Consider the following 24,611-nt stretch of genomic DNA (forward strand, 5'->3'; position numbering starts at 1 on the left):
AACTGCACTGGGGCTCCCAATGAGAGTCACGGGGGGGGAGGTAGATGGGGGCACGATCCCAATCCATTAAGAAAATGGATTGATTTTAAATGCTTGAATGGTTCAGTTGGGACTTCTCATACAGGGGAACCCAAAAAAGAGCCTCAAGCGAGACAAGGAGAAGGAAACAGCCCCCTCCTCCTAGATCTAGGTTTCCAAATGTGGTGCCTCTGGGCACCAGGGCACCCTCAGACATTCCCCTTGGTGACTTCTAAGGCCCTTGCCTCTCCCAACTTTAATTCTTAATGTTTTTTTTGGGGGGTTGCTCTTTGTTTGGGGAGTGTTATCTGTATTTTTAGGGTGTTGCTTGATCCCCGCTCCACCCGTTTCATTTTTATTGATTTTTATGTAGACAACTAAAACTGAAAGTAAATACCACTGAATCAAATAACAAAGGATGAAAATATTTTAGGCATTTCACTGGGAACATCAAAAGAATGCATCAAGTCCAAGAGCATTAAATTACCGACTGTCTCCCATCTTTGCAACAAAGAGATATAACTTGCCTCACAGGTAAATAATACATCAAAGGGAAAAAGGATCAACAAGGAACAATCATGGACTGAAAGAATTACAAATCCTGAAGTCTTACTTACTGACAGCCTGATACATTTGCCTGCGGTTTGTTGGTGAGTTTTGTGTCTGTGTACTTTGTCCATTTTTTTTTAGGGGTAGGGGTTGTTCTGAGCATTACCAGGTTTTCTTCTGTGAAACGGATATTTTGTGGTGCCCATGGCAATTTCTTAGATTGCTACATTCTCCTCTAGGCCCCAAAAGGTTAGGGACTCCTCTCCTCCTGGATGACATCATTGTTTTGAGGACCCCCAACCACCAGCAGGAAGAAGTGCAGACTTCAGATCTACCTTGCAACCAAAATGTTTGAGCAACAGAAGAATCTTCAGATTCTGACACTCAAGAGTTTAGTTTTCAGCATTAACATTCTAAACAATCAAGTTTCAGGATATAATGTAGGGATGTACTAGAATTCCACCCCATTCAGATTTGGTACCCAATTTTCCATTAATTCAATTATCCTCTATTGTTGCGGATCGGATTTTTATGCGGCAATTTTTGCAAATGGATTTAAAAAAAAAAAGAATTCCGCCTCTAAAACATCAATATTAAGAATGACAATTCTATCAATATTTCCTTTCATTTATTGATATTTCCTTTAAAAATATCAATATTAATATCAATATTTTTCCTGAGGGGAAAAATGTGTTGGCAAAAGCAGCAGCTAGTGGACAAAGAAGAAACTCAAAGCGATACCATCCTGTTAGGACAGCGGAATGCTTTCGAACCAGCACTGGCCAATGAATCCCATCCCTAATTTTAATGTGATGATTTCAAATTCAGCAAATGTGTTGAATTCTGAGTCTGGGCAAAACCTTGTTCCAGCTCTAGAGTAAACTGTATATATATATATATATATATATATATATATATATATATATATATATATTGGGGAAAGGAGGGCCAGATAAGAGCAATATTAAGAACAACGACAAGGTTTTTGCTCCTACTTACAGGGGGTCCAGGCAGTCCATTTTGCCCAGGAATGACTTCCACGCCTCCTAACACATATCCTGGCTCCCCCTGCAGAACACGGAGATGCTGCATTTATTTACATTTATCTGGTCTTGGTGTACAAAGCCCAATGCACTGGTAACCCTCCAGGCTGGATTACTGTAATGCACTCTATGTGGGGCTGCCCTTGAAGTTGGTCTGGAAGCTGCAGCTGGTGCAAAATGCAGTGGGGTGACATGCAGTGGTGAGACTGCTCACTGGGGCAGGGTATCGCCAACATGTCACTCCACTGCTGAAAGAATTGCACTGGTTGCCCATTTGCTACCGGGCCAAGTTCAAGGTTTTAGTTTTGGTGCACAAAGCCCTATATAGCTTGGGACCAGGATACCTGAAAGACCATCTTATCCCTTACATACCCAGTTGATCACTGCGCTCTGCAGGTGAGGGCCTCCTGCATATACCATATCATCAGGAGGTCCGTTCCGCACAACATAGGAAGTGGACCTTTGGTGTTGTGGCCCTACTTTTTGGAATTCCCTCCCCTTAAATATTAGACAGGTGCCATCTCTGTTATCTTTTTGGGACTTGCTGAAGACCTTCCTGTTTCAACAAGCCTTTTAAGTAGAGACCTTATCCCAGTCTGCGTCTCTGTTTTGGATTTGATTTTTAAGATGTTTTAAAAGCTTTTTTAAAAAGATGTTTTTAAAAATGTTTTGTTTGATACATTCTAAAGTCTGTTTTTAAGAAGTTTTAGAGTGTTTTTAGTATTTTGCCACCCTGGGCTCCTTCTGTGAGGAAGGGCAGGATATTAAATAAATAAATAAAATAAAATTTACATTGCTGATCTCTTTCCGTGGAAAAGCACCAAAGAAGCCCAAGGTGACAAATAGGGATGGAAGGGGATTCAGTTCTGTTTGCATTTAAAAGTGAGCCCACCTAATTCACACTTTCTGACACAATACATGAACTGAAAGACCATCTTTTGACATTTTCACTTCTCTGAATTTTGCAGTTTTCCAGCCAAGCAGTGTGTACAAAAATCCTTGGGTAAAGTGTGCGTACCTTAGTGAAAATAACATGCATAAATGTGTTTTATTAGGGGAAATTGCTTTGCCAAGCTGTGTGTATTAGGAGAAATTCACATTAAAATGCTGGTGAATTTCCATGAGGGCTTTTTAAGAAACAGCTTTGTAGACTGATGTAGAATTATGGAAAGCTGGACTTGAGATTGCAAAAATGAACAAATGAGAGATTTGGCCACCCCTGTGCCAGGGCTGCCTCAGTTGGTGCAGAGGTCATGTCATTTATTGTGACATGAACACCAACTGATGCATATGGAGATTGGAGAGGATATATCTATGTACAGCCTTCAAAAGGATCCTCAGAGGCCACCCATTCCAAAGGAAACATCACAAGCACATTTTGCTATACTAGAATTCAAGGCTACCAGGACTGCGCCACTCCACAGGAGTTAAAGCATGTTAAGAGCTCATTAAATAGAAGGAATTGTGCTTGGCTAGGTTAGGTTTGCTGAATTTATGAATCACTTCCCACAACAAAAAGTCCCAAAGTGATTCACAAAAAGAATAAAATACAGTAATAAAAATACTTAAACATATTAAAAACACAGCCAGACTATAAGCACCCAATCGTTGGTGCTGCCGAATGCTCAGGAAAACAAAAATGTGTTTGATTGGCACCAAAATTGTTACAAAGTTGGTGCCAGGCGGGCCTCTCTGGAGAGAGCATTTCATAGACAGGGAGCTACTACAGAAATGGCCCTGTTTCCTCAACACCATCCTTTGATCCTCCCTCGGAGGTGTCACACAGCAAAGGGCCTCAGATGACAACCTCAGGGTCTGGGCAGGTTCATATGGGAAAGGCAGTTAGCACAGCCAGGAAGAGACATTAACAATGCCGTCATGATTTAAATGCGTAATAGAAACTCACCCTGTCTCCTTTTGGCCCTGGGGGTCCCGGATACCCTGAAGGCCCCTAGAATGCCAAAGAAAGAATGGGTGCTTAGCCTGCTGCAAAAACAGAACAACTGAACGCCAGGAGCTCACATGCCAAAGGAAAGAAAATCCAAATCTACATCCCCATTGAGGAGCATGCATGTCGAGCTCCAATACTGCTCGGGGTCTGCAGATCTTCATGGAAGCTGGACAACAACACCACAGCAAATGCAAGGTGCCCTGCCCTGCCCCCTTCGCTCAAGGGGCAGGGTGAGAATTTGGGGCAGAGAGGAGGATGGGATGAGCCGACATTGTTCCAGGTTGGCCTCAAGCTGTGTTTTTGTGGCTGCAGTCCTACGATCAGCTATGGGGGGAGGGACCTAAAGCACTGATTATATAGTTCAGCATGAGTGGTTTATGCTTTGTATTTTAAAATATGCAAAGGGGTCATAGACCTCTGCACAAAGAAAGTCTTAGTACAGCAAACCATATTGTCAAGGACAGGCATGGGCATCTTTTTTTCTGTCAAGGGCCTCATTATCTCAGAAGTCATCTCTCGGGGGCCACATACCAGCATGTTGCAGGGCCAGAGTCAAATGCCGGCAGGACTAGAGTGAAAAATGAGTGGGATGGCCCCTTTTTTCTTTCTGCCACCCCTTCTCCCTCCATTTCCCCTCTCCATGCCACCCATATCAAATTATCTCAAAATTAGTCCCAGGCCCGCAAGCTGTCCATCTTTGATCTAGAAGACTGAAGTTAAAAACTGACTAGTTCACTTGGAACTAATGTGGGGAATTGCCCTCCTTCCCTGCCCCCTACCCTTGTGCTTAAAATGTCTCCCTCACCTTTCCCTCAGATTCCATTTATCAGCCCACTGCCTGTTTCTTCTGTTGCCCTCCCTTCAGCCCCTTTGCTTCTGGGGTCCTTTCAGAGATGGGCCAAGATGTTTTGCTGCCTGAGGTGAAGGACAAGATGGCGCCCACCACCACCACCACTCCATGTGCAGAAGACAACTGGAGCGGCGGTTGAATCTTATTCCAGCACTGGTGAGGGGACAGTGTCCTCCACGTCACCTGAAAACAGCAGGCTAGTTATGGGGGCTCCCACAGAGCCTACACAGCTCTGTCCATCAACAGATGATTACAGCCAGGGGACTCAGGAGGAGCAGCCAGGGGGCTACTTCCACTGACCCACACTCCAGCATCTGCCTCACTCTGCCTAATGCTAGCTCTGACCTTGGTTTCTGTCCCCTTCATCTTCCTTTCTCATGGGACCTCTTCTCAGCCTCAGCTTGTCTACCCGCAGCTCCTTTTTGGTTTTAATCGCAATAATAATAATAATAATAATAATAATTTAATTTATGTGTCGCCTATCTGGCCAATGGCCACTCTAGGCGACGTATAAATCAGTTGCAGTAAATGCAGCACAATAAAATACACATAAAATACAATATAACAAGGAAACTATAAATAGGAATGATAACAGTTCAGAGTAATAGGCAGTTAGTCCTGAAAATTAACCCTCCCCGGAAGTCCCAAAGGCCTGTCTGAAAAGCCAGGTCTTCAAGGCTTTGCGGAATACATTCAGGGAAGGGGCATGCCGAAGATCGTACGGGAGGGAGTTCCAGAGAGTGGGGGCCGCCACTGAAAATGCCCTCTCTCTAGTCCCCACCAACCTAGCTGTTTTAGTTGGTGGGACTGAGAGAAGGCCCTGAGTGGCTGATCTTGTCGGGCGGCATAATTGGTGATGCTGGAGGCGCTCCATCAGGTAAACTGGTCCGAAACCGTGTAGGGATTTAAAGGTTAGTACCAACACCTTGAATTGAGCCCGGAAAATAACTGGAAGCCAGTGTAGATCGAATAACACTGGAGTGATGTGTTCCCGGCGGCAACAATTTGTAAGTAGTCGAGCCGCAGCATTTTGTATAAGTTGTAATTTCCGGACCGTTTTCAAGGGTAACCCCACGTAGAGCGCATTGCAGTAGTCTAAACGAGAGGTGACCAGGGCATGTACTACCAGTGGGAGCTGATGAACAGGGAGGTAGGGTTGCAGCCTACGAATGAGGTGTAATTGATACCAGGCTGCCCGGCTCACTGCCGAAATCTGAGCCTCCATGGACAGCCTGGAATCAAGAACAACCCCAAGGCTGTGGACCTGGTCCTTTAGGGGCAATTTTACCCCATTGAACACCAGGTCAACATCTCCCAACCTTCCCTTGTCTCCCACAAGCAGCACCTCAGTCTTATCGGGATTCAACTTCAACCTGTTCCTTCCCATCCATCCACTCACGGATTCCAGGCACTTGGACATGGTCTCCACAGCCAACTCTGGCGAAGATTTAAACGAGAGATAGAGCTGAGTGTCATCCGCATATTGGTGACACTGCAGCCCAAATCTCCTAATGATTGTCCCCAGCGGCTTCATATAGATATTAAATAGCATGGGAGAGAGGATAGAGCCCTGTGGCACACTACAATTGAGAGGCCAAGGGTCTGAAACCTCCTCCCCCAATGCTACCTGTTGATGCCTATCGGAAAGAAAGGAATGGAACCACCGTAATACAGTGCCTCCTATTCCCAATCCCTCCAGGCGATGGAAAAGGATACTGTGGTCAACAGTATCAAAAGCCGCTGAAAGATCGAGGACAAGAAAGGTGAATTCTCCCCTATCTAATGCCCTCCTCATATCATCAACCAGAGCGACCAAGGCTGTTTCAGTTCCATGTCCAGTCCTGAACCCCGATTGGTATGGATCCAAATAATCCGTTTCATCCAAGTGTGTCAACAGCTGATTAGCCACCACTCGCTCAATGACCTTGCCCAAGAATGGTAAATTCGAAATTGGGCGAAAGTTATTCAAAACCTGGGGATCCAAGGAGGGCTTCTTTAAGATGGGCTTTACAATTGCCTCCTTGAGGGCTAATGGCATTACACCCTCCTTCAAGGATGCATTGACCACCGCCTTGATCCCCTCGCCCAGTTTCTCTTTGCAGCTCACCAGGAGCCACGATGGGCAAGGATCAGTTAGACAGGTGGTAGGCTTCACAGTCGAGAGCACCTTGTCCACATCCTCAGAAGGGAGAGGCCGAAACCGATCCCACTTGACTGGCTTGCAACTGGCCAACTCTGATTCACTCACTGCATCCACGGCGTACAGGATCGAGCTCCGTAAATGTTCGATCTTGTCAGCAAAGTGCTTTGCTAACTTGTCACAGGAGGTCTTGGACTGCTCCAAGGGTTCCTGAGCAACTGGACCGACCAGGCTTCGGACCACCTGGAACAACCTCCTGGGACAGCACTCTGCTGACGCAATAGAGGCAGCAAATAACTTCTTCTTTTCTGCCTTTATTGCCACTTGGTAGGCAGTTACTGCTGCTCTAACCTGTGTCCGGACATCTTCGGAACGGGATTTCCGCCACCGGCGCTCTAGTCGTCTCACCTCCTGTCTCAGATTACGCAACCGTGGTGTGTACCATGGTGCTAACTGAGTTCTGTTCAGGGGGAGAGGACGTTTCGGTGCCACCCGGTCCAGAGCCCTGGTGATCCCTTCATTCCACTCTAACACCAGGGAGTCAACCGAGCGGTCTTCAGCAGGTTCCAATTCCCCAAGCGCAGTCAGGAATCCTTCTGGATCCATCAGGCGTCTGGGGCGTACCATTCTAATAGGTCCTTTTCCCCTGCGGAGGGTGTGAGGCATCGAGAAGTCTATATTTACCAGGTAGTGATCTGACCATGACACAGGGGTGGAAGAAGCAACCCCCAACTTCAGAGCACTTCCCTCCCCTCTCAGGACAAACATAAGGTCGAGAGCATGACCGGCTACATGGGTGGGCCCAGTATTACTAAGGTGCAGTTCCCAGGAAGCCATGGTTTCCAGGAAATCCCGAGGGGCCCCAGTGAGAGTGGTCTCGGCATGCACGTTGAAGTCACCCAGCACCAATAATTCTGGGGACAACGCCCGTACAGCCGAGAAATCAATCAATCAATCAAGAAAGCAATCAAAACCAGACAACTTTTCCTTGCGTCACAGAAGCCAGATTGCAAATATCCTGTAGCTATGCTCCCTCAGCATTCCATGCCATCATACCAGCCTTGCCGACTGGTGTCAGGAGCTCCATTGTCACCAGCACAACATGATATAGACTAGCTCAGCCAACCAAAGGCTTTACTGCTGCAAGAGCAACATATTTGCATCTATGAGTCACGGAGAAAGTAAAAAAAGTATATAGAACACTGGTGACACTCTGGAAATTCACTTTTTTCTGTGGTTAATGAGAGATTTTTCCAGGCATTGCCTTCACACTTAACAATCCTCTCTTCTCAGTGTTCAGAACTAGGAACTCCCTTTTTCATAATCTCAGAAAAGAAAATCAACATGATCATGAAGTGGAATTCTGCCCCGGGTTCCAAATCCTGCACTTGCACAGTACCAGTTGCAGAATTGTGGGATATGCTCAGTCCTTCCTTCTGTCATTGAGCAAAGCAGATAGTTTAACAAGGCAAAAGGTTTAGAAGGTTTAGCAACATCCCCAATCAATCCCACCCACCCACAAATCCTCTGTCTGCAAAACTACTGCAGGAAACCTGTAACTACCAAGCCAAAGGACTTGTCCAAATCGCATGAAGTTCCCCTCTATTCGGCACTGGCTAGGCCTCATCTTGAAAACTGCATCCAGTTCTGGACACCCCACTTTAAGAAAGATGCAGACAAACTGGAACAGGTTCAGAGGAGAGCAACGAGGACTATCAGGGGACTGGAAACAAAGCCCTATGAGGAAAGAATGAAAGAACTGGGCATGTTTAGCCTTAAGAGAAGAGTTGAGGGGAGATATGGTAGCACTTTTCAAGTACTTGAAAGGTTGCCACACAGAGGAGGGCCAGGAACTCTTCTCCTTGAAGATTTTGATGGAACATCAGGAAAAACGTCCCAACTATTAGGGTGGTACGACAATGGAACCAATGACCTAGGGAGGTGGTGGGCTCTCCAACAATGGAGGCCTTCAAGAGGCAGCTGGACAGCCACATGTCGGGTATGCTTTAATTTGGAATTGAATTTGGGTTCCTGGTTGGACTCAGTGGCCTTATAGGTCCCTTCCAACTCTATGATTCTATGATTTTTTTTTTAATTGGGAGGGTGGGACACTGGTTGAGAAAAGGTGGCAAACACGACCAACTTACATGATCCCCTTGGATACCAGGGTGGCCCTGTCAGTCAACAGAGAGAAAGGAAAAGGAGGTGTTACAAAGACTGGATGCCACAAGGCCAATGTTCTGAAGGCCCTTTCAATCCAGTCCCCAGAGAGCTACCATCAGTCCAGGAGAGCCAGGAGGGCCCGTCCGCCCAGGCCGGCCAGGAAGTCCAGGAATTCCATCTTTACCAGGAAGGCCCTGAATATCGGGGGAAATGGCAAAAATCAGACTGGAGGGAGCCTTCAGACTTGGGAAACGCTGGAAAATCTCATCTGCTGTTGGAAACATTTTAAAGGATGATAACATAGAAATTGATATCTGTTTGTCTTCTCCCCCCCTCCGGTTTTTAAAAGACTGAGATTAATAGGTATTGATTTATTGTGTATATGTATATAATGAGCTAGTGTGGTGTAGTGGTTAGAATGTTGGACTGGGACCTGGGAGACCAGAGTTCAAATCCCTGCTTGGCCACAAAGCTCACTGGGTGACCTTGGGCCAGCCACTGTGTCTCAGCCTAACCTACCTCACAGGGTTGTTGTGAGGATTGTACACCACCTTGAGCTCCTTGGAGGAAAGGTGGGATGGAAATGTAGTAAATAATTTATTTCATATCATGCATATTTCTTTTACTTTCCATGTATGAAGAAACTAATGATAATAAAATTCAAAGGGGGGGAAGGAGGATAAAGCTATCAGTGTGCACAACATGACACATTCATGGCAGATAATTATTATTATTATTATTGAATTTATAAAGCTATCAATGGGCACTAGCCATGGTGGGTGTGTTCTCCCCCCCGCTGTTGGAGGTAGCATGGCTCTGAATACCAGTTGCAGGGAATCACAAGTGGGGAAAGCCCAGTTGCACTCAGGTCCTGCTTGTGGGCTTCCCATCGGGGCATCTGGTTGGCCACTGTGAGAACAGGATGCTGGACTCGATGGGCCCCCTTTGGCCTGATCCAGCTGTAGGGCTCTACTTATGTTCTTGTGTCTACCTTCCATTGAGGGCTGCGATCCTTCACTTTATAACAGATGCTCCCATGACAGTGTTGGTACAAAAACTCACCATGCTGCTTCACTTACCCGCTCTCCTTTCTCCCCCTTGGTGGCAAAATTAAATGGGTCGTAACCCCCTCCGGTAGGCAGGCCCATGAAGCTCTGGAAAAAAAGAGTCAGAAAGGAGTGCCGTTCAAAACGTTACCTTCATCCTCTTCCCTGCTCCCCAGAATCCAGACATGTCCCAATAATGGTGTAGTCCTCTGCTTTTTAGAAGTTGATTGCATTTTCAACGCAGGCTCTACAGAGCTGGGAGGGGGGAACAAGTGGGCTTCCATATGTTGTGGGACTACCAAGTCCCACCATCCCTTATTATTAGCCATGCTGGTTGGGGTCATTGGGAGTTGGAGTCCCTCAACATCTGGAAGGCCACAGATGTTTCCCATCCCTGGGGCTGAAGATCCATGGATCTCCTGGAGTTTCTTTCTAGGGAGGAATCTCAACACAACATGAGTAGGCTCAAACAGAAAATAAAGAGCCATTGTGTCCACAAGGTTTCTCTCATATGCCTTTAGAAACCTCATTCTCTACCCCGCCAGATCATCTACCCACAGAGAAAGCCCCCACTCGTCACTTACCACATCTCCAGGTGGCCCTTGGTCTCCCTGGGCAAAGAAACAGGAGGTCATTTTTATGGGAGGAATTAATTCAGCTGCATCACCCTTTCAGAGCAGGTGGCCTAGGGGCAACTCATTTTAAAACACAGGTGGTCAGTCCAAGGACAGCTCAGTCTAAGCAAGAAGTTGTCAGCAGTTGTAAAGTAGCAGGTGGAATGCTATTGGGCCCTTGTGTCATCTGACCCTGGGAAGTGGATAGCTGCAATACCATCCTCTGGCCACCTTCAGAGTGGTGGCGCTGCAGCGCAGCAGAAACCATGGGCTAGCAGATCTTTCTTTCAGCAAGCTGCCGGAATGTTATTAGAGTCTTTGTTTCAAGACTCCGGAGCTGTACACAACTGTCTGTAGCCATCATCTCACCTCCTACACTTTGAGGTATTTGCAAACTTTGGCAGGAGGCAGTCATCTATAGTAGCTCACAACAAGATGACAGAGGGCCTTTGCTTCATACAAAATGATTTGACTTAATGGACAGCAGTCACACGTGGGATATTTTATTCATTCGTTCATTTATACTTTACTATTACATTTCTATCCCACCTTTCCACCAAAGAGCTGAGTTGACGTACATGGTTCTCTGCCCTCAGCATGTTATCCACACAGCAACCCTGTGAGGTAGGTTTGGCTTAAGAGACAGTGACTGGCTCAAGATAACCTAGTGAGCTTCATGGCTGATTGGGGATTTGAACCCTGGTCTTCCAGGTCCTAGTCCAACACTCTCACCACTATACCACACTGGATCTATATCACAGTGGAGCAGGTATCATTTTCTGCTCCCTTTCCTGAAACGACTAAAGCAATTGGCAAGGAAACGTTGAAAGTTCATACTAAAAACCAGAGAGGATTCTACTGCTCCACTGACATACAGCCACCAGCCACCACGGCCTGCAAGAATGGAGAGGTTCTCCTACAGACTTCCAGGTCCCTGCCCTGCCTAAATCCTTCTCACAATAGCACCTGATTCTGTGTAGTCAGTTCCAGTCACCATCCTTCCACTGTTTGATGCTTTCATTGCAACCTGTTGCAATTCTGATAAGGCAAGCCGCATTTCAGTCTGAGTACTATATAATTTAGCTGGTATAGCACAGTATAGTTCCATTTCACTATATATTACTCTGAAAAGCAACTTGCCTCTTTGGCTAATAGTGGAAGTGGCTAAGCAGCCTCTGACTCATTTACAATTTTAATTGTTGTTATTTTTTATCATGGCTTCAGTGAGCACCACCTAGAAAAGTACTAGAGACACTGATTACCCCCCCAGATCACAGTTTAAGAATCACTGAATGATCTCATAATTAACATTACAATCATCCCAACTGTTTCTAGTCCATAGGTTTAATTCATAATCTGCATTCTCTGAATAGGTATATATTTCCTCGTATGTACTGTATATATACCTTCTGATGTCTCCAAAGTTTGCAACCCCCCCAAAAAAACTTGTGATCAGGTTAGAAAACTTACCTTCTCTCCCTTCTGTGCCTGCAAACAGAACAGAAAGCATGCTGGCTATTTTTATTGTTGTTGTTGTTATTATTATTATTATTGTTGTTGTTATTATTGTTATTAATATTACACATTTTATCCCACTCTTCAGCCATCCCCCCAAAAAAAGGTTCCCAGAGTGGCTTACAAATATTAATGAGAAGACAGTCTCTGCCCTCAGGTTCACAATTTAAGAGACACAACACAAAAGGAAAAGATACTGGGATAAAGGAGGAAAAAAGCAAGCTCAGGTAATTCCATAGTGCATCAGTGGCTTACTTTTGAGCATTTGAGATCACAAGGTCCTTGTGGGGTCTGAACCGTCAGAAGAGCCGAAGAGGAACTGGAGATGGGCGATGTTGTCTTCGCATCCAATGGCAGTTCTCCCTTCTTCATCTCCTTGCTGGCAAGCTGAGTACAAAGGACTCAAGTTGATATGACAGCACTCTTCAAGTACATGAAAGGTTGTCACACAAAGGACGGCCAGGATCTCTTTTCAATCATCCCAGAGTGCAGGACACGGAACAACGGGCTCAAGTTGCAGGAAGCCAGATTTCGACTGAACATCAGGAAAAACTTCCTGTTAGAGCCATACGACAATGGAACCAATTACCTAGAGAGGTAGTGGGCTCTCCGGCATTCAAGAGGCAGCTGGACAGCCAGCCATCTGTCGGGAATGCTTTGATTTGGATTCCTGCATTGCGCAGGGGGTTGAACTCGATGGCCTTATAGGCCCCTTCCAACTCTACTATTCTATGATTCTAAGTTAGGCCGATTTTCCTCAAAGAGAGTTGAGGGATTGACAGCGCAATCCTGTGTGTGTCTACTTTGAAGCTAACTCCCCTTGAGTTCAGTGAGGCTTATATAAGTGGGGATAATATTGCAGCTCTGATTGTTTACTTGGAAGTAAAACTCACTATCCCCAGAAATCCTTTGGCTAGTGGAAGTACTTAGGTGGATAACATCCTCGATTTCCCAAAGCAACCACCACATAACAGATATATGCAATAATGCTTATAGCTGTATAAAAATAATATTTACTAAAACAAAATTATGCTGCAGAAATACAGTACAGCATGGAGCTTGACTCTTTTATATTCTGTATATTATACATATAATATACATAGTTTTGCATATAATTTTGGATAGAATTATTTGGGCTTTTTTAAAAACAAAAAAAACTCAATAATGAACAAGCATTTGGACACAAACAGGCATTTGATACAAGAGGTGGTCCAACACGAGGAAAGCTCAATAAGGTCAGGACTGGCAAATTCCATGTATAAATCCATTTAGAAAGGATTCCTCTTATTTATTATTATTATTTCTTTATTATTTGATTTATATCCTGCCCTTCCTCCTGGCAGGAGCCCAGGGCGGCAAACAAAAGCACCAAAAACTTTAAAACATCATAAAAACAAACTTTAAAACACATTAAAACAAAACATCTTTAAAAACGTTTCTTAAAAAAAGCTTTCAAAACATTGTCTAAGATTAAAAACTTTTTTTTAAAAGACAGTTTAAGAACATATTAAAAAAGCAATTCCAACACAGACGTACACTCTTCCATCCCTAGTTCCTGTATCTCAGGAGTGGATAACTTGTGGCCTTCCAAATGTTTTTGGAGGGCAACCAGCTTGGCGAATGATCAGAGATGATGGGAGTTGTAGTCCAGCAACATGCATTCAGATACCTGAAATATCGTCTTACCCCTTATAGACTCAGATCACAGTGCTTTGCAGGTGAAGGGCCTCCTGCAGATACCATCTTATCAGGAGGTCCGTTCCACACAACATAGGAAGTGGACCTTTAGTGTAGTGGCACCAACCCTTTCAAATTCCCTCCTCTTAAATATTAGACAGGTGCCATCTCTGTTATCTTTTCGGTGTCTATTGAAGACCTTCCTCTTTCAACAAGCTTTTAAATAGAGATCCTAGTTCAGAATTGTTTTCAGCTTTTTTAATTGGAATCATAGAATCGTAGAGTTGGAAGGGGCCTATAAGGCCATCGAGTCCAACCCCTGGCTCAGTGCATGAATCTAGGTGAAAGCATAAGTTGCTTTTTCACTTATCGTTTGCCACCCTGGGCTCCTTCTGGGAGGAAGAGCAGGATATACATTTAATATATAATAATAAAACTACAACGACATTTTCAGGGCAACAGCTTCCCTTGCACCCCTGCTGTACTCTCTGGTCGGCCTTTAGTCTTCATATGCTTTTTGGTTCTGCTTCTCCATCCTGCCTCGTGGTTTTCTTTGGTTCTCACCTTTCAGTCGTGGCTATCAGCACCACCCCACAGACCCAGATATCTGGTTCCCAAGTCATCTTGCAAAGGTTACATTGGGGAAAACAGTTCTAATTTGCACATTGATTCTGCCCGTTACCTAAGGAATGCAGCCTTCAATAGAGAAACTAAATCAGGAAGAAGTAGTGGTATTGATAGATGGACTGAATAGCTTTTCTCATCCCACATGGGACAAACCACATTTGCCAGATTCCCCCTTCTGTACAATAGAAAGGGCAAGATCCCTTCTGGTCGCCTCATCTCAAAAAGGATATGATAGAGTTGGAAAAGGTTCAGAAGAGGGCAACCAGAATGATCAAGGGGATGGAGCGACTCCCTTACGAGGAAAGGTTGCAGCATTTGGGGCTTTTTAGTTTAGAGAAAAGGCGGGTCAGAGGAGACATGATAGAAGTGTATAAAATTATGCATGGCACTGAGAAAGTGGATAGAGAAAAGTTCTTCTCCCTCTCTCATAATACTAGAACTCGTGGACATTCAAAGAAGCTGAATGTTGGAAGATTCAGGACAGACAAAAGGAAGTACTTCTTTACTCAGCGCATAGTTAAACTATGGAATTTGCTCCCACAAGATGCAGTAATGGCCACCAGCTTGGATGGCTTTAAAAGATTAGACAAATTCATGGAGGACAGGGCTATAAATGGCTACTAGCCATGATGGCTGTGCTCCGCCACCCTTGTCAGAGGCAGCATGTTTCTGAAAACCAGTTGCCAGAAGCCTCAGGAGGGGAGAGTGTTCTTGCACTCGGGTCCTGCTTGCGGGCTTCCCCCAGGCACCTGGTTGGCCACTGTGAGTACAGGATGCTGGACTAGATGGGCCACTGGCCTGATCCAGCAGGCTCTTCTTATGTAATTATGTTCTTATCCCCATCTGTGTTTGGACCTGGTCAACCACCAGAGGAAATGCAAAAGCAGGGATTATAAGTTGATCAAAGAGAAAGACCCTCACCCTCTTTTCCTGAGGCACAACACCCACTTGCTGGGAGCCAAAGCAAATGGTTTGTATGAGCTCCCGTAGGATCTGCGGAAGGTCATCAAAAGTCCTGACGTAGAAGAGGTTGTACAGGTTCTGATGCAACAAGACCCTTTTCAGTTCTTCAGGATCAGCCCCTGAAATACCCACAGCAATCATGCGGATCCCTGGAGGGGGAAAGAATTTCCAAACTGAACCAGCTTTTTTCAAACTGTTTTTAATGATGTATTTTAAAATCATTAAACATCAACTGTTGTGACCTGCCCTGGGACCTTTTAGTACGTCTTATAGTATGTTGTGAATGTCACTACACCAATGTCACTTGTATAAACAACAAAATCCATCATAAGCATCAAAAACTCACATCAGTGTGAGTTTTTCTACAAAAAAAGGTGCCACTACACTACAGGCCCTGCCCTGCTGCAGGAAACCACAGGACAGGCCTCGGGAGCATGCAGCACCACTCAGAGAGCCCCCTCAGATGGCTGCAGTGACCAGGAAGATCTATCAGGTGGTCTGTGCTGTTAGTTTAATTCTGTAATTTGTATAGGAGAATCTAGAAATGTTTTGATAAATAAACATCTACCCTGAATATAATCAGCAGTCTAAGCTAGGGGTAGCTAACCCCCAGTTTGAGGGCCTGTCCCAGCCCCCAAGCAAATTTCTCTCCCCCCCCCAAAAAAATAAACCTCTGCTTATTTTTACGGCAGCAAAAATGGGAGGAAATTAAATTAGACAGAATGCTGGCATAGGCAAAGCCCAGCACCCTAACAGGGGTGCAAACTGCCCCCTCCTTGTAATTTATTGAGAGGGAGAAGGGGCAATAACCCCCACCTCATCTGATCTGCATGGATCAGCTGAGGATGTGTGTGCTTTTTTGTAGGTCTACCTGTCTGTGCATTTGCGAGTGTGTGTGTGAAAGAGTGTGGGGTGAACACTCCCACTCTGGGCCGCACCCACCACAGTTATGTCCCTCGAGACTTGGCCAAGGGTGAATGCAGCCCATCACTGCACTACACTGCAGCAGCTCTGACCTAGAAATGGGTGAGAAATTTGATTTAGTTCACATTAAAAGCTGAATTTAGCAAATCTGCCCTTTCCAAAACAATATGAGAACCAAAACACAATCAATCTTCAAAATTCACACTTATATGAATTTTGCAATGCAGCTCTCCAACGAAGCAATGTTTGCAAAAATGCCTGTATTAGGGGAAATATATTACTGAAAATAACATATAAAAATGCATTACATTAGAAGAAATTGCTTGCAAACCTGTGTAAATTAGTCAAAACTGCATACAAAAATGTGTTATAGGAGAAATTCTCATTAAAATTCTCTTTAAAATGCTGGAGAACTTTCATGAGGATTTTTTTTTTAAAAAAAACCACATATTGCTGCAGAAATGTGGAGAACTGAATTTAAGACTGGAGAAATGAGAGACTGAGAGAACCGAAACTGACAGATCCTTCCATCCCTACTCTGACCGAAGCAGATTAGAAGAAGCCAAGGACAACTTGTGAATCTATTTACTCATTTTATTCCCCCCCCCAAATTGCCTCCAGCTGGGGAAGGCTCTACTTAAGGGAAACACAGAATCCAGACAGGCTAAAAATCCTCAGTTTTACCTATAAGGTGGGCCACTTTGGCCGGGGGCATCACATCATCCTGAGATTGTCCGTCCGTCAGCAGAACCAAGGTTCGGGACACAGAGGGCCTCATCCCCTTGGAGGCTTGAAATATCTCTTTCAGCACATAGCCTATGCCCCTGCCTGTGAGAAAGCACAGAAATGAGGTAGAGCACTTGCCCAGCATCAAGGGGGAAAGAAGTATATATGCTTGGTGGAGGGAGAAGACAAGATCTGATGCAGAATTCCTGAAGTCCTGAAATGTTCGCTATTTATTCTTCAAGAGAAAGGAAAAGAAAACAAGTTTCTAGACCACATGGTTAGAGAATTCTAGAATTCTCTAAATAGTCTATTCTTTCTATGGAAATGTGACAACGTCCAGTAATTTAGAGTGGTATCCAATGCCAGTCCTACTCAAAATAGACCCATTAAAGTTAATGGACATGACTAACTTAAGTTAATGAATTTTAATGGGTGCATTCTGAGTAGAACTTAATTCTTAGGAAGCATTAGAAGTGCAAAGATGATGCTATGCAGGGGACACATGGGTTGTATTCAACTAAGTCCTACTCAGAGGAGACACATTGAAATTGATAAACCTAAGTTAATTTTAAAATTGTTTGGTTCTAAAGTTTCCTAATGAGGATCTATTGATGTTTTCATAGGATATATTAATTAGTCTGTGTTTTCCATTGAGGTTTTCATGAGATATATTCATTCATTTGTGTTCTTTGTTAGCGTTTTATTGTTACTCGTTTGAAATTTCAGGATGGTTGGTCATCAATTCAAACCGATAACATGAATTTTTTTTTTAAAAAAAGAATACATTAAATGATGCAATACTCACCCGTCTTTGTGTTCCCTCCAGCATAGCGGAGTCTCTTGAGAGCTTTTAGAATGCCACTCCGATCCTTATACTGGTTAAAGTGGAATTCCGTCCTGGGCTCTTCACTGTACTGAGCTACAGCAATCTGGTTAGGTAAAACAACAACTCAAAAACCTGGGTTTAGCTAGAAGGGGAGACAGAAGGCAATCCTTCCAAATTTAACTCTTCCCAGTTTGCCAGCAGATTCCTTGGCCAGTCAGGAGGAACTAACCATCAGCGCCTCTCAATTTCCTCCAATGTATCTTCAGTCCCATCACTCATGCGGGCTGAAGCAGAAGGCGGGTGGGGCCGTCTCCTCCAAGCTATAAACTGGCAGAGCTATTGGGCCCGATGCTGTCAAGTGACAGCAGCAGGGACAACTTGGGATTAAGCAGAACCCAGGTCAGCTCAGCCCTCCCCATTAGCCTTGAAACCTTGAGACTTTCTGCAGGTTGCCCGCAGCGGGAAGCCACTGGAGGTACTTCCACCACCATCCTGCACTTTCATCAGGGGGAACAGAAAACTCCATGGCAGTAGAGTGGAGTTGTTCCAGACTGGATGCTGGGATACTTCTATCCATTCAACACCCTGTCATGAGCCAGGCAGAAGGGAGGGGACTGGTTGAAGACAAGTCAGAAGATGAAGGCTTGGACTGGGAGCCAGAGAAGGGGGAGGACTGCAGGGTAAACTTGCAGGACACCCCAACCTGTCTTGGACAGTACAGCTCCCCCCACTCCCGATTTCCCTGCGGAAACACCACCTAGCTTATCGGACACTCCCCAGCGGGACACTCCCACACCGCTCACATCTGAGACACAGCCGGGCACATCGAACATTTCCCTGCCCTGGGTTGCCAAGTTTACCATGCCCGAACTGACTGTTAGAAGCTCCCCTCCATCAGAGTGGGAGCCAGAGATAAAACCACCTTCGCTCCATGCGAGGAGGCACCAGGGGCGGGAAGTTCAACAGGTGGAGGAGGAGCCTCCATGTGTGTGTGCCATTGAAGCCTACTTAAGCTGACTCAGGGGAGAGCCCCGTTGCTGAGTCAACATCTTAATGCCGCGTTAGCATTCTTAGACAGTGTTAGTTTAGGGCCAAAGTTCCTAGCAGGTGTAGTCAGGTTAATGAGGTGCACTGCTTTCGATGTATCCATAACTTTAATAAAAAGAGGGGGGAAACCACAGACACTTCTGCAACTAAGTCTTCTGATGACGGACAGAACACCCCCCCCAGCATGGTGGATTTTTGGGGGGAGGGATGGATTGCATTCTTAGCTAGTTAGCACTTAGAGGGGAAACCAACTTGGAGCCCTGTGTACACTAGCAATGCGAGAGGAAGGTGAAGGGAATCTGTAGAGAATCTTCCAGTAGCTCAGACCAGCAAACAAACCTGAGCTGGCATCATTTATACCTGGAACTTGTGACCTAGCTGCCCCACCAAGCATTGCTTGACTCCGACCATCCCTGACCACTGGCCATGTTGGATGGGGCTAATAGGAGTTGGAGTCCAGCAACATCTGGAGGACTCATACCTGGGTTAGGAGATACTCCTTGAACCTTCTCTTCTCAAAAATGTCCATAGGGGAGAGATGGGGGGAGGGATTCAATTTTGTTCACGTTTAACACTGAAGTTTTAAAATCCACACTTTCTGAAACAATCTGAGAACCGAAACACAGCCATCTTTCAAAAGAATTACTTATCTGAATTTTATGATGCAGTTCACCAACCAACCAATGTTGACAAACATGCATATTTTAGAGGAAACTGTGCATAAAAATGTGAAAATAACATGCAAAAATGCACTATTTTAGGAGGAATTGCTTCTAAAAATGCGTATATCGGTCAAAACTGCAGAAAGAAATGTTTTCATTACGAGAAATTCTCACTAAAATGCTGAATAATTTTCAGAAGGATTTAAAAAAAATAGTAAATTTCCACAGAAACGTAGAAAATTTAAGATTGGGAAAATGAAAAATTGGGAGAATGGACATGAACAGACCCTTCTGTCCCTAGTCATGCGATATGAAGGCTGAAAGCCTGGCTGATGGCATACCTCCGTTTCTCAGTGATGTCTTTAGTGTCAACAAAAGGAAATAATCTCGCGAGAGGATGAGGATCCCCCATGACAATGACCGTACAAACATGTGCATAATACAAGCTTTTACCTGTGTACCTTCAGGCCCAATTTTGGGGAAATAAGAGACAATGCGGAAGAGGAAGTCCTTTATTTTGGCAAAGTTGCTTTGGCCGATGCTCGAAGACTCGTCCACTAGGAAGGCAATGTCTGCTTTGGATTTGCTGCAGACTGAGAGTGAGAAAGGAAGGCAGCGGCCTCCATCAGTCACAGGCAATGTACATTTGCCCCCTCTTCCCTGCCCCGCTGTTTAAAAAAGAGTGTTATTTTTTTAAAAAAAGTTCAAGACCTGCTTCGTAGAAGATTGGGAAAATGGGTTAGGGACCTCACTGGTTCCTAGCCAATCAGTGCTATGCACAGATGTTTTGCTGCAAAAAGAAAGAACTAGGTTCCCCCAGACTCAGTTTGGGGGCAAAGCTTGTACACTTGATCAAAACACAGGTTATTCAATGAGAGTAGACCCATTGAAGTTAATAGACATGACTAACTTAGGTTCATTAATTTCAGTGGGCCTACTCTAAATAGGACTTAATTGAATACAACCCATTTTCAGGGCCCTTCCCCAGCAGGATCACAATGGATGCCTGGACATGCCTTTTAACAACAAAGCAGGACCTTTTTTGTGGTGGCCTCATCATCATCAATGCCCTTCCTAAAGACACCTACCTGAGCTCAAGTTCACAATTTTTCATGAAAAGTTTCAAGACATTTATTTTCACAACCATTCAATATCTTGGTATAGTTTGGGAGCTACCAGGTGTTTTGATTGATTCTCAAGTTTAATTGTTTTGTTATCCTGATGGTAGGGTGGACTTGAAGATGGGAAGTTGATTCACTGTGAAAATAAATTCACAAGGAGTTCAGAATCTCTTGTGGACAAACTTACTTGAGCCAGAGGTGGTCGCTGAAGGTCCTGGCACCTTGGCGATCCTTGCCGTGTGTGCAGCAGTGATTCTTGGTCCAACAGACGTGGCTGTTGGAGGAGGGAATTGACTTGAACTCACTGACAGAAGACTTGTTGTAGCAGGTGTGGCAGATGGAACTGTTGAAAGAGGAATGGATAGGTCCCTAGGAGATCCCGCTAAAAAAAATAATGCAAAAGGAAAGTTGGTAGGGATGCCCTTTTTGCATCAACCACAGAATAAGTGGTAACCTTCTGGAATGCACTACTGCTGATTGCAGGCAAGGGATCATAATTTGGAATGCTCCCTTGTGTAAAAAGTAATAGCCTATAGCTTTTATTATTATTATTATTATTATTATTATTATTATTATTATTATTATTATTATTATTAACGTAGCAGAGGTGGAAGAATTTTCTGCCACAGCTCCACAAATTTCTATTTCAAGCCTTGCAGAGAAGGAGCAGAAAGTTTTTGCAGTACTTACCAGTGCCTTGTGTAAGAGTGACCACTTTTCCGTTGGAGACTCCAAACACAGCACAAATCCCAATGGTGTACTGGGTATTGGGCAGCAAATTTTCCAAGCAATAAGCAAGTAGTGAGCTGTCCAAGAGCCGGCTCTTAGCCGTGTCTTTCTCTGAAACAGAAATACCGCCACCAACATTTGCTTTACTCCTTGCAAAACAGCTGATTGTTATGGTTATTCACCAGGCATACATGGCACTTTTCAGAACTTACAGTCTGGGGCTCAAACTGTCCATGATGCTGTGTTCTGTGATTCCTTCTTCCATGGGTTGTTGGATTTTTTAAAAAACAAATCCCTATAGAGCCTTGGCAAACTGAGAATTATAGCTGGATGACACCATGTGCCAGTCACTTCAAAGGTAATCCAGTGTTTATAGTGTCAAGTGATGGCAGTGCAGTGGGGTCAAAGAGGAAAGGAATAGTGCCAACCTACCAAGTATTCAGGGGGTCAGCTCATGCACTCCATTACTGCAATGCCTGTCCTGGTGCTCGGTGATGCTAAATTTATTACGACCAACTATGTGAGCCATACTTTCTGACTTTGTTTCCAGGAGATATAGTGATGTCCACCAGACATAAATGCAATTATGCTAGAACTAGGTCAGCCACTTAGATACAGTACAGATCAGTGTATAGGCTACAGTGATATTTCCCCCCAGCTTTTCTACAGGCTGAACTGGGAATTGTTTAATGCATATACATGTCCTTCTACTGGAATTAGAATGAGGATGTCTTAAGGGTAGAAGATCTACACTGGGGCTGATTTGATGCAAGTTGACTGTTCTCTGTGCCAGAGAAAGGTCCCATATGCATTGTGTTATTGTTGGACTTGAATTGTTGCATGTGAGCTGCTGAAAAGGAACACCCTGGCTGAAATGTGTACACTTTGTGTATGGATTGGGAAAGGGCCATAGCTCAGGAGTACAGCATCTGCCTTGCAAGCAGGATTTCAACCCCCAATGGCATGTCTCCTGCCTGATATCCCGGAGAGCTGCAGCCAGTCAGTGTAGCCAATACTGAGCTGGATGCACCACTGGTCTGACTCAGTAAAAGGCAGCACCCTATGTCCTTAAAAAACAATCAGACGGGCACCTACGATTCCGATAGTTTTGCCTCCTGGTGAAGAGGCACAGTGGTCCTGGGCCACTCTTTGGAGAACCTTGAGAATACAGAACCCTCTGGGTGAAGCCATAAATGTTAAAGTGGTATAAGACCTTTAAATGTATGGTATGGATGTGACGTAACCCTCCAAAGCTAGAACTAAGCCAGGGATCATAGAATCATAGAATAGTAGAGTTGGAAGGGGCCTATAAGGCCATCAAGTCCAACCCCCTGCTCAATGCAGGATGGGGAACCTCAGGCCTGGAAGCTGTGCACGGCCCTCTAGGCCTCTCTATTTGGCCCTTGGCAGTGTCCTCAGGTTGTACCCCCTCCACAGCCAAGCCCCTCCACAGCCTTAGGTGGACCACTCCTTCAGCGTTTTTGCTGGCTAGAATGCGTCCCTGAAATTTGATAAGGCCTCTTGCGTGCCTGGAGGACACAGAAGGGTGCATGAGTATGTGTAGAAACTAGCCTACTGTACAAAGGTAAGAGCCACACTCATTGCCCCACCCACTTTTGCCTCTGGCCTGTCCCACCACTGCCATGTGGCCCCTGGATGGTTGCCCAGAGGGGAATGTGGCCCTCAGGCTGAGAAAGCTGCCCCATCCCTGAGCTGAAGAGTCCCATATGGTCATACGTCATGTGAACGGACAGGGTACACTGAGCACCATTTGGCTTTTCGTTCCAGAGGGCATTTTACCTGGGCAAAAGCCAGGGAGCAACCTCATCATACCTTGCCCTGCTCCGGATGGCCTCCAGATGACCTTGTATTTGGTGGCAGCAGGGACGGCGCTCCAAGACAGAGAGATGGAAGTGCTTGTGTAAGAGGTCACCCTGAAATTAGTCACATAGCCCAGAGGAGCTGCAAAGGAAAGGAGTATGCTAAATAGCAGTCAACAGAGGAAAGGCCAGAGCTCAGTGGTAGAGCAGCTGCTTTGCGTGCAGAAGGTCCCAGGTCCAACCCCCAACATCTCCAGATACATCCGGGAGACCCCTGCCAGAAACCCTAGAGAGCTGCTGCCAGTCAATGCTGACAATATTGAGCTAGGTGGACCAATGGGCTGACTCAATAAGAGGCAGCTTTGTAGTTTGTAGGTTCCTCCTCCTTGTAGAATCCAGCAGAAAATGGACAAGGGCCTTTGAAGGCTGACAGCCAGCTCCTGCAATCAGGCAAAGTCAACTGCGCTACAAGTGTTGTCAGCCTTCATGAGGCTACAGCCCTTTGTAGAGAGAACTTCCCTCCATTGCCTGCAAAACGGAAAAGAACTGCAGCCAACAGAGGTCATTAGGAGCTCTCTGTTGTTCTTCCATGGGCTACCCAGATCTGGATGTATCTGGTCCAGGCAAGCTACATTATCCTGTATGTGACCCTGTTTATTGAGACTTTGATGGATGGATGGAAATGGCCTTCAAGTCGATCCCGACTTATGGCGACCCTACGAATAGGGTTTTCATGGTAAGCGGTATTCAGAGTATGTTTACCATTGCCTTCCTCTGAGGCTGAGAGGCAGTGACTGGCCCAAGGTTACCCAGTGAGCTTCATGGCTGTGTGGGGATTCAAACCCTGGTCTCCCAGGTCCTAGTCCAACACCTTGACCACTACACCACACTGGCTCTCTATTGAGACTTTACTGGATGAGAATATACCTGATAGTACATGACTAAGGAAGTCTGCTACCACTTCCTCTGCGAACCCTTGGCAAAACAAGACAGGGGTGAAAATGTTTCATGAAACACACACCCTTAAGTTGAAAAAAACAACCTGGACTTCTTAACAATTGGGTTTATAATTAATAATGTATCTCTTTTCCCATTGGGTTTTTCATAAAACCAACAATAGCAAACCTGACGGACAGAAACTTAATTTTATAAAAAGGAAAGTTGGCATTGTCAAGTTTCTAAGAGGAACTCATGGTCTGTATCTGGGGGCCAATCTCTTAAAACAGTCTACTTGAGATGATATTGTACTTGTGGGGGGGAAGTTCAGTCCTTCTTCTGCAATGCAAATGTACTTACATGTCTTTGCGGTAATGGTGATTCCAGGCCCTTCTACCGAACCAAAAAGGACATAGAGTGAAATAACATATTCAGTGTTATGGGCCAACTTTTGCAGGCGGTAAACTGTGGTAGAGCTGTTCAGAGCAAGCTGCCGAGGTCGGTCTCTGCCAAAGAATTCTTGAAACACACAGAAATGAGTAAAGTTGAAGTGCAGCATCCTTTGTGCATGCATTACTCCTAGGTGCCTATGGGGAGGGAAATGTGCCCATTATCACATGCCGTGAATGAAGCATGGCCATCCCCATAAGTGGTTCATGGCAAA

At 45.1% G+C, this 24,611-nt stretch overlaps 1 protein-coding gene across 1 annotated transcript in view; it reads right to left on the bottom strand.

The window, feature by feature from the left end:
* The window catches only part of LOC133390880 (collagen alpha-1(VII) chain-like), an 86,400-nt gene that overhangs the window by 47,364 nt on the left and 14,425 nt on the right, over positions 1–24,611 (bottom strand). The window contains exons 6-21 of the mRNA XM_061640333.1: positions 24,308–24,466; positions 23,025–23,153; positions 21,149–21,302; positions 20,650–20,831; positions 19,795–19,934; positions 17,612–17,735; positions 16,765–16,908; positions 15,115–15,305; positions 12,145–12,264; positions 11,845–11,862; positions 10,345–10,371; positions 9,794–9,868; positions 8,828–8,908; positions 8,699–8,725; positions 3,517–3,561; positions 1,567–1,635 (exon numbers count right to left, since the gene is read on the bottom strand). Coding sequence (XP_061496317.1) covers positions 1,567–1,635; positions 3,517–3,561; positions 8,699–8,725; positions 8,828–8,908; positions 9,794–9,868; positions 10,345–10,371; positions 11,845–11,862; positions 12,145–12,264; positions 15,115–15,305; positions 16,765–16,908; positions 17,612–17,735; positions 19,795–19,934; positions 20,650–20,831; positions 21,149–21,302; positions 23,025–23,153; positions 24,308–24,466 — 1,685 coding nt within the window. The remainder of the gene's footprint in view (positions 1–1,566; positions 1,636–3,516; positions 3,562–8,698; positions 8,726–8,827; positions 8,909–9,793; positions 9,869–10,344; positions 10,372–11,844; positions 11,863–12,144; positions 12,265–15,114; positions 15,306–16,764; positions 16,909–17,611; positions 17,736–19,794; positions 19,935–20,649; positions 20,832–21,148; positions 21,303–23,024; positions 23,154–24,307; positions 24,467–24,611) is intronic.

The sequence above is a fragment of the Rhineura floridana genome, chromosome 8 (genome assembly GCF_030035675.1).
Source record: "Rhineura floridana isolate rRhiFlo1 chromosome 8, rRhiFlo1.hap2, whole genome shotgun sequence".
NCBI classification, from domain to species: Eukaryota; Metazoa; Chordata; class Lepidosauria; order Squamata; family Rhineuridae; genus Rhineura; species Rhineura floridana.